Genomic DNA, 13288 nt, shown 5'->3' on the forward strand with positions numbered 1-13288 from the left:
ACCACGGTCCACACTAAGAATGGGTTGCTTAGAACTGAGCCAGTTAACAATGCTCACTAAAAACCAACCCCTGATTAGAACTGAGCATGAAGTCAGCACAACTCTCAGCCATGGAGAAAACACAGGGAAATCTGTGCTTGAAAAGGAGAGGGTTGGTGGAAGATGGCGTCAGGTCTTCCACCCTTGCTTCACTCTTGCGAAACCATTTCTGCCATTTGTCTGACAGACTGAACTTTGACAATAATGAGTGGGGGTCTCTAATAGTAAAATGATGTTTAATTATTCAGCTTCAAAGAAAATGGTGCAATATTCGCGGTTACCTGTTCTTCTTCCAAAAGTATCAAGCCAACAACTGCGATATTGATATTTCCTCCAATGGTTCCGTCTCTGAACAAAGCAGAAACCTAAGAGGAAATACCAAAAATGAAAGCCGATGAAGCTAATGCAGTACCATCATCTGCCGTAAAAAATTAATTATCTTTATTATTTGATTTATATACCACTTATATGCCAAAATGGGGCCTAAGCAGTTTATAACTATAAAATCAACAAGTGATCAAAATATACAATGACAAATCCATTGGGCATTAAAACATGCTTAATTAAAATATATAAGGCAAAAATTTAAAAGGTTTAACACTTAAAACACCAAAACCAGAAGCTCTTTTCAGAGAACCACTTGCCTAAACAGGTATGTCTTCAGGAGCTGGTGGGAGGTCAACACTGAGGGGGTCCCTCATATTTTAGAATTAGGGCTAGAATACAATCTATTGGTTTCATACAAATGCGATGCTGCTATTTCCTGCTTATGGAAAAGTGCTTGGAAATGTGCCCATTAAACAATGTGTATATATATATATATATATATATATATATATATATATATATGCAGGTTTTGGTGTCTTCGGGTGTCTTCCCGTGTAAGAGTCGGGGTGTCTGGGCGACGTTTCGACGAGGTCTCACTCGTCATCTTCAGGCTGGTGCTTTCGGCTTCTTGTTACTGGAACAGAGCAGAATCTGGTGTTTGAGTTCCTATAAATACTGTTGAGGGGTGTGGTGTATAGCCTCCAAAGTTCTGGGCAGAGAGGAAGTTCCTAGATTAGTGTGCCTTTTCTTCTTTTGTTCCTTAATTACTTGAGGGATATCTTGAGTGATTTCATGAGTGATATTCTGAATACCATTGGGTGGGTCATTAAGTGTAGATTAGTTGCTAAAGCTTTCGTGTCTTGACCTCTTGAGCTTGTGAAGAGTTTATCTGAGAAGCCGAAAAGCACCAGCCTGAAGATGACGAGTGAGACCTCGTCGAAACGTCGCCCAGACACCCCGACTCTTACACGGGAAGACACCCGAAGACACCAAAACCTGCATTCCTGTACCCGTGAAAATCTACGAAAGCATATATATATATATATATATATATATATATATATGCAGGTTTTGGTGTCTTCGGGTGTCTTCCCGTGTAAGAGTCGGGGTGTCTGTGCGACGTTTCGACGAGGTCTCACTCGTCATCTTCAGGCTGGTGCTTTCGGCTTCTTGTTACTGGAACAAGAAAATCTACGAAAATCTACGAAAAGCAAATATATATATATATATATATATGCTTTCGTAAATTTTCACGGGTACAGGAATGCAGGTTTGGTGTCTTCGGGTGTCTTCCCGTGTAAGAGTCGGGGTGTCTGTGCGACGTTTCGACGAGGTGAAGATGACGAGTGAGACCTCGTCGAAACGTCGCACAGACACCCCGACTCTTACACGGGAAGACACCCGAAGACACCAAAACCTGCATATATATATATATATATATATATATATATATTCATTACTCTTGTAACTTTGCTTATGTATCTGGCCTATCAATGTTTATGCCACAATATGTTTACCTTTAATGTGCCACAGGAGTCTTTCTTTTTGTTGTTGTTACTTGTAACAACAGATTGTTGCAATTCTTTTGGGTTTTTTTTAATGCAGTGTAATTTAACCAAGGGATGTGGGTGGCACTGTGAGTTAAACCACAGAGCCTAGGGCTTGCCGATCAGAAGGTCGGCAATTCGAATCCCCGCAATGGGGTGACCTCCCGTTGCTTGATCCCTGCTCCTGCCAACCTAGCAGTTCAAAAGCACGTCAAAGTGCAAGTAGATAAATAGGTACCGCTCCAGCAGGAAGGTAAACGGCATTTCCGTGTGCTGCTCTGGTTCGCCAGAAGTGGCTTAGTCATGCTGGCCACTTGACCCGGAAGCTGTATGCCGGCTCCCTCGGCCAATAAAGCGAGATGAGCGCCGCAACCCCAGAGTCGGCCACGACTGCACCTAACGGGCAGGGGTCCCTTAATCTTAAATTTAACCAAAGTCAGGTACTTAAACCCTACTGATTTCAAAGGGGGAGTTAGGCACAAGATTGCTACCTGAGCAACAGAACAAAAAGGCACATTAATGGTCAAGGGTGGCCTGGGGCCATTATTTTCTTGTTTTCATTTATAATGTCTGCCACTTCTTTACTTCCTCCTTTTTACAACTATCTTTATTATTATTTATTACAACTATCTACATCCTGGATGCCCACACCCTGATAGTGATCAGAAAGTTCTTGATATTGTTCGCTGGATGCATGGATTGTCAGCCTAGCTGGTGAGTCTCCTCCAACTAGAGGCTATGGCTCTTTCTCCAAGACTTTTACACAGCCAAGGGAGGTGATACCCCTAGAAGTCTGGCAGCCCATGTAGCTGCTTAAGCTTGCTTCTATAATTGTCCTGGCCCCAAAAGACATGCTCAACACTTTTGCTCAATCAGTGAGTCTTAAACGTGCTCAGTTTTTGCCAGATCATATCCATACTTCAAAGGAGAAAGAAACCCATACAGCATGCATCAAAGTAACCTTCCTCCTGCAAAACTGGTACGTGATTTCAGGGTTGCAGGGCACAAAACAATGTGCAACAAGGGCGACATTTGTGGTTCATTAACTTTTACTTCCATGTTGCACAGATCTCATCGCTCCACTCTCAGGAAAACTAAAGATTAACTAAATCAGACATGCCACAAAGCATTACGGCTATATACACTTCAGCGGCTTGAAACACAGTGAGGTCGTTTCCCCACAACCTGTGTTTGAAGCAGCTGTAAGGGCCAGGGAGAGGGGTGGGGATGCCTCAATCTCACTCCAGAAAGCATCTGAAGCGGTGAAGAGAGTACAAACTATGGCTGGACATGCTTATAAATTGACAATATTAATTTTGAATCTGTATTCATCACTCAACGTGTCTCAAGAAAAAGGACTATCATACCATATTGAGTATAGTCAGGACGTACGTAGTAATATTGTCATGGCCATGGTTTTGCATCATCTTTTTGTCAACCACCACCAAGGTCTCAACATTCAGCTCTTTGCTCTTGTGAGCCTTCATAAGAGATCGCTTGCTTCGCAGTAGATATCTATATTCATCTGGCAGGATGTAAGTGTCTCCATCTGGAGGCTGGGGCATATCTGCAAGACGCAAGACAGGAGATGTCCAAGTAAAACTAAAGCTGTGTTTTTCACAGAGTAATGTCAAATCAAAGAGCTAAACATGTGAACAGGATTATACTAGGCTCCCAAAAAGTAACTTCCATGTAGTGGGAAAGAATTATAGCAGAGCATAGCATCCATTTATAAGGCAGAAGAACACCTTGGGGTCTCCACTTAAAGCAGGGTTAGCTAAGTTGTGGTACTTTAGATGGGCTACAATATCCCAAAACTATTGGCCAGCACCGTCCTGATGGCCACAGCATAGCTACCTACAGGTTAATGGATCTCCTGTAGCAATGAAAGCCTTGTGATGAGATCTCAGAGACCCACAGCCCTGGGAAGGGTCAAGTACGTGTGGCAAGAACTTAATACATTTCCAGATGACAGTGTTTACTGATATTTTTAAGCAACTTAACACCACTAAGGTTCTTAACATCCCTTTCTTTCCCTTCTAGTGTTTCATGCACCCTGTACAGAACGTTATTAATCATCCCTGTTTGATTTCCCATATACAGGTGCCACTGGAGAAAAATAGGGTGTAGACAGGAACCACACTGCTCCACTCAGGTGCAGGGAACCTTTGGCTCTCCAGATGTTGTTGAACTACAACTTCCATCATCTCTGACCATTGGCCATGCTTGTAGTTCAGCAACAGTTAGACGCCGAAAGGTTCTCCTCACCCCTCACCCGACTCAAGTAAATGTTAGTACCAAACCTGTTAGCTTAGGCAATGTTGCCAGAGGCTGCTGTGCACTACTACACGATCGCTAAGTTTGCAAAATTGTACAAAAACATTTACTTTTTAAGTCCTATTGATTTCAAACTGGTCCATTAAGTACACACCTACGTCTCTCTTGTTTAAATAAATTTATTTATTAAAATATATACTGCTTAATATAATACAAATCTCTAAGTAGCTTACCTTAAAGAATCAAAAACAATGAGACTTAAGGCCTATTTTACTTTGGCTGAATTGTGCCAACGAAGTTCAGGAAGATACTGGCAAATATTTTGATCTGCACCTAACTAAATGTAACCGTTTTGAAAGACCTTACTAAAAGTTGAAGGACAGAACAAAGAACACAGTGATATGTTCATCCAAATCACCGCTCACACAGTTAGGGAACAAACACCGTGGTAGAGCTTAGTACCAGTCTTTTGTGTGCTAACTTTAGGAACAAAAAAAAGTCAGAAGTGAAACCAGAACATGACAACAGGCTGGGGCTACAGGAGTGATTAGAGAAGACTGTTTTCACAGCTGATGTCAAAGTTGGTTGAGGCAGACAGGCAACACCAACATCCAATGCCTGGGTCCAAAGTGTTCACATAACCTCACTTCCTACCTCTTACTTGCGAAGCTATTTGTTTACTGGAAAGGAACAACTGAACTGCAAATGAACAATCTTAGCAACAGCTATACAGACAGTGGAATTAACTCAGGTGGGGGAAACTGTGTCCTTACATACATTTCTTGCGCCTCCCACAAAAGTGCCGTTTTTGCCGCCGCTCAGAATTGCGATGATGGTGGGTCTCTTGAAAAACATGATTGTGAGTATCCACTTCCCTTTGCCTCTCATCATTCACAGTTACCTCATTATCAAATGCCAGCTGAGGCTCAGTAGATCTCTTATACAGTACATGAGGGCGGTGCCCATGAGGAGCAGAGAAGTTGTGTTTAAGTGCAATATTTGGAGGTAGTGGTTTCAGCAAGTAATCAGCTTCCTGCGTCCTTATCAAGCCAGACTAGAAAGACAAAACACAATTAAAAAAGAGAACAGTGGCTTCAGATTGTCCTTCAGAAGATACTCCTTCCTTTTAGATATTTTCCTTTCCCACACTAAGCTCCTAAACAAACCTTAATTTGTACAGCAGGTTTTTTAGACAACAGAGGTCCTTTGTAAACTTAACACTGGCTCCCTACAAATCAGAATCTGAAAACTAAAAAATCATTCTAGGGAGATGCACATTCCTTTCTCTGGATCAAATCCATCCTCTCCCCCTCTTCCAAATTTCCTTTGGAATTTTAATAATAATTTAATTAAATCTTAACATTACATATACACCGATGCTAACTGTGCTTGGCAATGCTGGAGTTTTTTTTGTGTGTAAACCCAGTGTAACCCCCACGTAAATGGGGGGGGATACCTGTATATTACATTCTTGGGAGAAGCCAAGACTGGATGCAAGGCTGTTGTTGCTCCATGTATAGTTCTGTCCTAAGAGAGATTTACTCTATTATTATTATTATTATTATTATTATTATTATTATTATTATTAAAAAAGAATGTCAAAAACACTTCCTAACAGTATGATGCACCAATCCATTTAATCAGTTGTGCCAGCTCGAGGGGGCCAAGGTGTCTTTGGCCCCCTCAATATTTGTTGGAAGGGGGCAAGGTCCTCTCAATGTTGAAGGGGCCTGACCCGAGTCACATGTTCATGAAGTCACATGCATTACACATCACGTGTCCCAGCCTCAGTGGGCAGCTCCTCTAGAATGCTCCGTCTCCTCCAAATGTCACACACACAATGTGTAACGTCACATGCATATTGGGGGTAACCTGGTTTCTTTGTATTTAATATTAAGCACCAGGGATGTGGGTGGCGCTGTGGTCTAAACCACTGAACCTCTTGGGCTTGCCGATCAAAAGGTCAGCGGTTTGAATCCCCGTGACAGGGTGAGCTTCCATTGCTCGGTCCCTGCTCCTGCCAACCTAGCAGTTTGAAAGCACCTCAAAGTGCAAGTAGGTAAATAGATACCGCTCCGGCGGGAAGGTAAACGGCGTTTCCGTGCGCTGCTCTGGTTCGTCAGAAGCAGCTTAGTCATGCTGGCCACATGACTCGGAAGCTGTTTGCGGACAAACGCCGGCTCCCTCCGCCAGTAAAGTGAGATGAGCGCCGCAACCCCAGAGTCGTCCGCGACTGGACTTAATGGTCAGGGGGTCCCTTTACCTTTACCAGGGAAATTGTAGCAACCAATTCATACAGAGATTCTAAAATGGAATTCGTCATAGCACTAGAAACCCTACCAAAGGAAACAATTTTAATTTGGCAAAGCCAGAGGCTGGGTGAGCTAATAGTCTTTCCCACCACTATGATTTTATATTTCCTACTATAAGGCCAAGGGCTCATTTGCCCTCTGGGTCAAGCATGTAGTAGATCTCTGGGTCTCCAAAGGCTACCTCTGAAGGAACACCTCCTATGTGTTATTGTGTTGTCATATCAACTTACAAAACACCGCACAAAGGATTGCAGAGTGCTGTACTTACTAGCGTTTTTTAAAAAAAACTTCCCAGAGCATGGTAGCATGGAGGAAATCAGGGTAAAAGTAGAAAGTTTCATATCTGGGCGGGGGGAGGGGGGAGAACTAAATCAGGAACATCCAACTGGTGTTTGGGTCTTAAACCCATATTTCATCTGGAACAATTTTGAGAAAGGGCACAGGGCTTCCTATATTCCCATTGGTTCTGGAAATGACACAGCAGATGAGTAGCTGCAGACAAGGGCTTATCCACACTTTCCAGGCACAGTTAACGCTTTAAAGCTTTGTGTACGAGTGCTCTCTCTTTCTCTCTCCCCCCAAGCCTTCCCTGCCAAAACCTGCTCTTTACTGCTGAATTGGAGCAAATGGCAATACGCAGAAAACACAACTTGCTGTTTGTTGTGCTTCAGCTTTAAAAAGCAGGTTTTTGTGGGGAAAGTTCTTATATATATTTATTTTTATTTATGATTTTCAGTTTTATACATTTCAATAACTTTACAATCATTTTAACATTTCAAAACTTGACTTCCTTGCCCCTCTTTCTGCGGTACCTTAAATTTACTTTTTAAAATATTTTCCGCATATTTGCTCATCTACTTTAAATATAAAGGTAAAGGTAAAGGTACCCCTGCCCGTATGGGCCAGTCTTGCCAGACTCTAGGGTTGTGCGCCCATCTCACTCAAGAGGCCGGGGGCCAGCGCTGTCCGAAGACACTTCCGGGTCACGTGGCCAGCGCGACAAAGCTGCTCTTGCGAGCCAGCACCAGCGCAGCACACGGAAACGCCGTTTACCTTCCCGCTTGTAAGCGGTCCCTATTTATCTACTTGCACCCGGGGGTGCTTTCGAACTGCTAGGTTGGCAGGCGCTGGGACCGAACGACGGGAGCGCACCCCGCTGCAGGGATTCGAACCGCCGACCTTTCGATCGGCAAGCCCTAGGCGCTGAGGCTTTTACCCACAGCGCCACCTGCATCCCACATAAATATATACTCTTATAAAACTGCACGTGATTACAATAATCCTGCCAATGCTCTTTGTGGGGAAAGTTCTGGGGTGAAAAAAACCGGTGCAGCACAGGAAAAAACCAGCACAGACCTGTGCCCAGAAAGAGTGGGGCAAAAGTTAAGTTTGAGTCAATTGGAACGAATTTACTACTGATTTCGTCAAAGCTTTTCAGAGTGGAACCAAAGGGTTCAGCTCATCCTTAATCCCAGCAAGATGAGAGAAAATCACGAATGACTGCTGGAAGCCAATTAACCCAGATATGCAAGATAAAAAAGGATAGGTTATAGTTTGGGGAGTTGGGCATAAAGGCGGATGCCATAGCCACCTGGCCAATATAGTGCTTCATGAGCATAATAAACAACACAACTGTATATAATTACTGCTTCTTAGAGGTCCAAATGCTAAGTGCTGAATACATCAAAGAAGTGTGTGTTTTGCTCAGTGCTAGAGAAGATCCAAATAATTTCAGAAAGAGAGCAGCCTTCATTGCTAACAATTAATTTCCCAACTTCTCAATGCAACATTTTTTTTCTTTTCTCTGTGCAGTTTGCAAGCTTGCTTAATACTTGGTTAATTTTTGGAAGCTGTTACATTAGTGCTGCTGTTCATTTATTTCTCTTATGCTCCTACACAGCTACCTATATATTTAGGTGGTGTGCAAAATGTGTTGACTCAAGTATCAAGCGATGACTTGCACATATGGCTGTGCCATCAAAGGTTAAGGTAAAGGGACCCTGACCATTAGGTCCAGTCGTGGACGACTCTGGGGTTGCGGCGCTCATCTCGCTTTATTGGCCGAGGGAGCCGGCGTTTGTCCGCAGACAGCTTCCGGGTCATGTGGCCAGCACGACTAAGCCACTTCAGGCAAACCAGAGCAGTGCACGGAAACACTGTTTACCTTCCCACCAGAGTGGTACCTATTTATCTACTTGCACTTTGACATGCTTTTGAACTGCTAGGTTGGCAGGAGCAGGAACCAAGCAAGGGAGATTCAAACCGCCAACCTTCTGATCGGCAAGCCCTAGGCTCTGTTGTTTAACCCACAGCACCACCCACGTCATCAAAGGTTAGCTACTGCCAAAAAGTCCTATTACTCAGACTAGGAGAAGCTCATCAACCTAGTGGCAGTAAAGGCAGGAAATAAGACAAACTTTGCTGCCTCCATTGCATCCTCATTGTGCAGAGTCATTTACAGTCTGGCCCAGAACCAACAGCAGCTCACTGTGGCTTGTTCACAAAACATTTTGAGGGGGGAAAATTGCTTGCATCCACCAGGATCTTTGTTTTTTTTTTTTTTTTGCAAATGAATTTTTATTGTTTTCCTTACATATTCTTTTCCAACAAATTGTAATAGCACCATACATTTCCTTTGACTCTGCCAAGTCACAACCAACCACCTGCATCCACCAGGATCTTGACTCTGCTGTTACAGCAGCTGAATCTTAAGGGGTGTCCAGAGGTCTACCCATAAGATGGCAGAGGTCAGGCAGTATCCTTCTCAAGGATTGCTTGACCCACAAAACCAGTGGCCTCCACTCTTTCTGCAGCCACTACTTCCCCATCTTCTGCCATCCAAGGATGCTCCCAACTTACCTCAGGATGGAAGGAGACAGGAGTGGCTGCGAGTGCAGCAGAAATTAGAATTGGATCCAGCTCTTGGGCAGAGCTTTATTTTTCCCCTGAGGAGAGCCTGGGGAATACATGTCACATCATCCCTAAGGGAAAGTGATGCTGTTCATATCAGTTATCGCAGATGGAGGACAGGGCTGGTGGAAATAGACCAGAATAGCATCATCTTCCCACCAGGGATGCTGTGGTGTGTAGCCTGAGTGCACTCTTTGGTGGGAAAGGAAGATCTGCAGGGGAACTGAGACAACCTCTGTCATCAATGGGGCCCCCTTCTCCTACTCTGGGTAAGTTGGGAGGATAGCTTGGCTGGGGGGTGGGGGAAGGTGGCAGAGACAACAAGCAGGAGTTCCAGTGACCATGGCTGATTTATTTATTTAGCTAGTTAATTAGTTTATTTTTTATATCCTCTCCTTCCTCCATTCCTGAGCATAGGCCAGTTAACAGCACAAGATCACTAAACCAAACATAAAAATATAGTAAAACAGCAGCAAGAAATATCTACAGGGCCACACTCTAAATGCAATGCAGTTCCTGATCCAAGTGCCTGGACAAATAGGAATGTCTTCAGTCTGGGTTTTAACATGCCAAGCATAGGGGCAGGACAAATGTCACCTGGAAGAGTTTTGCATTTGCTCGGTTAGAGGTTCACAAAGGATCCCTTTGAGGAAGCTCCTTCAAAGTAAACGAAGGGATACTTGTGCATCCCTAAATCCCTCTTAGTAATCCAGTCTTATGCACTCAACTCAAGCAAGAGTAGCTTTCAGCTGACTGTTTTGCGGCTCCCGGTGACTGGAAAGCAGTGGCTGACAAACAAACCTTGTCCACGAGTATGTGGAGATACTTTAGTCATCCCAACCAAATTATTTGATGGTTACCTCCATGACTGCACATCCCAACATGATGTCAGCAGGCTTTAATGTAAGCTTTGCAAAAGGAATTATCTTCTTTAAGATAGGACCAAGGGCTGATTCCCACATGACACTGTGAGAAGGTTTTGATGATTTGCATGTGTGAACGAACCATAAGAATCTGCCTTATACAGAGTCAGGTAAACAGTCCACCTGACTTAGAACTCTAACCAACAGCAATTCTCCACATGTGTATTCACGTGAACATGTGATAGAGCACTTCAGTAAGTCTTTAGCTAAAACCTGAACATTTCTGAGTGGAAAAACAGATTTATGAAGTTACAGAAACCGCCTTTGGGTGGAGATGCGCCTTTAGGTCAAACAAGAGAAGATAACATCATCCCTGGCACTCTTGATGAACATCAAATTATTCAGCAGCAAAATATATTCAGTGAAATCATCTCTGCAGAAAATGAATGCCAGCTTCACTGAACTTTCAGTGTTTATGTACAGATCTCCATCCCACGTCGGGTGGGATTCACCCAACAAGGCATATGCAAGGACTTTTGCTTGAGTAATGGGGCTTTCCCCCATGTGCCCCCTACATTTGGAGAACCCCCAGAACAGTGTGTGGCAGGATGGGGTTGTTCCACCCTTAGCCAATATTCTACTCTAAGGGGCACTTCCAACATGATGGAGCAGCAAGCTTGTGTTTCAAACTGCCTGAGGACAAAGGGAGCCACAACCAATAGTGGCTTCCTGGATTAGCTGTTTCGATGTACATGTATACAGTGGTACCTCGCAAGACGAAAAACTCGCAAGACGAAAGAGTTTTTTGTTTTTTGAGTTACTTGGCAAGACGAATTTCCCTATGGGCTTGCTTTGCAAGACGAAAAATGAAAACGTCTTGCAAGTTTGTTTCCTTTTTCCGTATTCCGTTAATACCCAGGGTGACTTCGAGGAGCAACTCATAGCATGCGGTGTGGTAGCCGTTTTTGAGGTTTTTGAAGACTTTGGTGATTTTGAAGACTTTGGGAAACCGTGCTTCGCAAGACGAAAAATTCGCAAGACGAAAAAACTCGCAGAACGAATTAATTTCGTCTTGTGAGGCACCACTGTACCATGTTTGCACAACTTGTGACACACCAGGCTGAATACAGCTCACAAGGGCAGAATGAGTGAAGCAGGGATGGAAAGAAACTGAGAGGAAAATGGCAGTTTTAAACAACAGCAGAGGTTTGAGTGAAGCAGGTACGGAAGGCTACTGGGGAGCTGTGTTTTTTAAAGCACCTGTTTTAACGAAAAGAAATGGCAGAGGTAGGTGCAACACAGAAACCAACAAGTTTTCCAAATTCCCTTTTCACTGTTCTCAGACCTGGTTTTACATTGCCACATCCCCGCCTCAGTGTCACCCCCTGCTCGCTCTACTCAAAATCTACTGTTTAAAATCCCAATTTTCACCCTCTCAGTGGTTCTCCCTTCTTGCTCCAGTTCTGTGGCCACTGCCATTCTAAAACCTGCTTTCACTTTTGCTCCCCTTCATGACCCTGGCATTATGCAAATCCAGGTTTGTGATGCGGCACTACATATTGTCCACTGGGAGCTGCGCTCTGACATTCTTACAATAAACGCTCCCCATGAACAGAGGTGGGTGGGTGGAATTATAGCTTCCGCAAAATTATGCACAATATATATATATATATATATATATATATATATGCTGATATGCTTGTTTTATGTATATATATTTTTCACACACTCAGCTACATACCTATGCAATACATGTGGCAGTAAAATGTATGTTTGCTGGTACAGTCTTCTTGTGAAATGTTTCATACATAAAAACGTATTTTAAAAAACAACACAAAGTCTCCTCCTTTTGAAGCTTCTACAGATGTTTTACCTGCACATCCATCCTGAATTTCATTGTAACAATAGCTACAACATTTTGCATTTAATTTCCCCCCTCAACTTGTTGTTCCATGTTTACTCACCAAGCCTCCGCATGTTGAAAGTGCTACAGATGAGTTTTTGTGCAATCGCAAGACACCTTGATAAAAGCAAAAGTCTTCTGCTGGGTATGTGTGTATTGACTTGGTTCTCCCCTTGCCCAGGGTCTGTATTGTAAATCCAGGTGCCACGAGAAAATCTGAAGTCTTCAGGTCAAGCTGGAAGTCGTGGCCAAATCCATGGAAATGGAGGTGCAGCGAGTCAGTTTCTCCCTCAGATGCTTCTCTCTTCCTCCTTTCATGGTGTGCAACTCCATGACTTACATAAGCCCCATTTTGGTCTACTTCATATGCTGTCACAATAACATATTCTGTAAGCAGTCAAGGCATAGAGTCAGACCTTTCAGCAGCATGGATGGCGGCAGATGCAAATGCAAGTGTTTGCATGCATTTGTACGCACAGATTTCCTGTTGCAACCTGGCTACTGAAAATGTCCCCTGGGAGGAGGCCTTGATTGTTAAATTGCTCTGGGTAGCCCTATGAAAGGAAATAGGGGTCTCCTAAGAACTCTCAGAAGGGACGTGGGTGGCGCTGTGGCCTAATCACTGAGCCTAGGGCTTGCTGATCGGAAGGTCAGCGGTTCGAATCCCTGCGACGGGGTGAGCTCCCGTTGTTTGGTCCCTGCTCCTGCCAACTTAGCAGTTCGAAAGCATGAAGTCAAGTAGATAAATAGGTACCACTCTGGCAGGAAGGTAAACAGCGTTTCCGTGCGCTGCTCTGGTTCGCCAGAATCGGCTTAGTCATGCTGGCCACATGACTCGGAAGCTGTACGCCGGCTCCCTCGGCCAATAAAGCGAGATGAGCGCCACAACTCCAGAGTCGTCCGCGACTGGACCTAATGGTCAGGGGTCTCTTTACCTTTACAAACTCTCAGCACCCACCACAAACTACAGTTAGGATTCTCTGAGGTGAGACTTGACTGTTGGTATGTTGCTGATTTAAATGTAGAGTGCAGAAGGGGCCAGAGAGACCTCAAATCATGGGATCAATGGGTTTCATTATATCCATCATGAGTCCAAATTTGGCCCTTAAG

The 13288-nt window shown here is 43.9% G+C and overlaps 1 protein-coding gene and 1 long non-coding RNA gene across 3 annotated transcripts in view; both read right to left on the bottom strand.

Moving 5' to 3' along the window:
• Positions 1–13288, bottom strand: part of LOC309538909 — a 206878-nt gene that overhangs the window by 105440 nt on the left and 88150 nt on the right. The gene's annotated exons all lie outside the window — the stretch shown is intronic.
• ADAMTS16 (ADAM metallopeptidase with thrombospondin type 1 motif 16) overlaps positions 1–13288 on the bottom strand; it is an 80949-nt gene that overhangs the window by 62860 nt on the left and 4801 nt on the right. Inside the window, exons 3-6 of one of the 2 annotated variants that reach the window (XM_082234211.1) lie at positions 12240–12565; positions 4968–5244; positions 3281–3480; positions 321–404 (exon numbers count right to left, since the gene is read on the bottom strand). In XM_082234211.1, coding sequence (XP_082090337.1) covers positions 321–404; positions 3281–3480; positions 4968–5244; positions 12240–12565 — 887 coding nt within the window. Of the gene's footprint in view, positions 1–320; positions 405–3280; positions 3481–4963; positions 5245–12239; positions 12566–13288 lie in introns of those variants that run through there. The other variant, XM_082234212.1, reaches the window with a different exon arrangement.

This window comes from Podarcis vaucheri, assembly GCF_965113315.1.
Source record: "Podarcis vaucheri genome assembly, chromosome: 8".
In the NCBI taxonomy this organism is placed as follows: Eukaryota; Metazoa; Chordata; class Lepidosauria; order Squamata; family Lacertidae; genus Podarcis; species Podarcis vaucheri.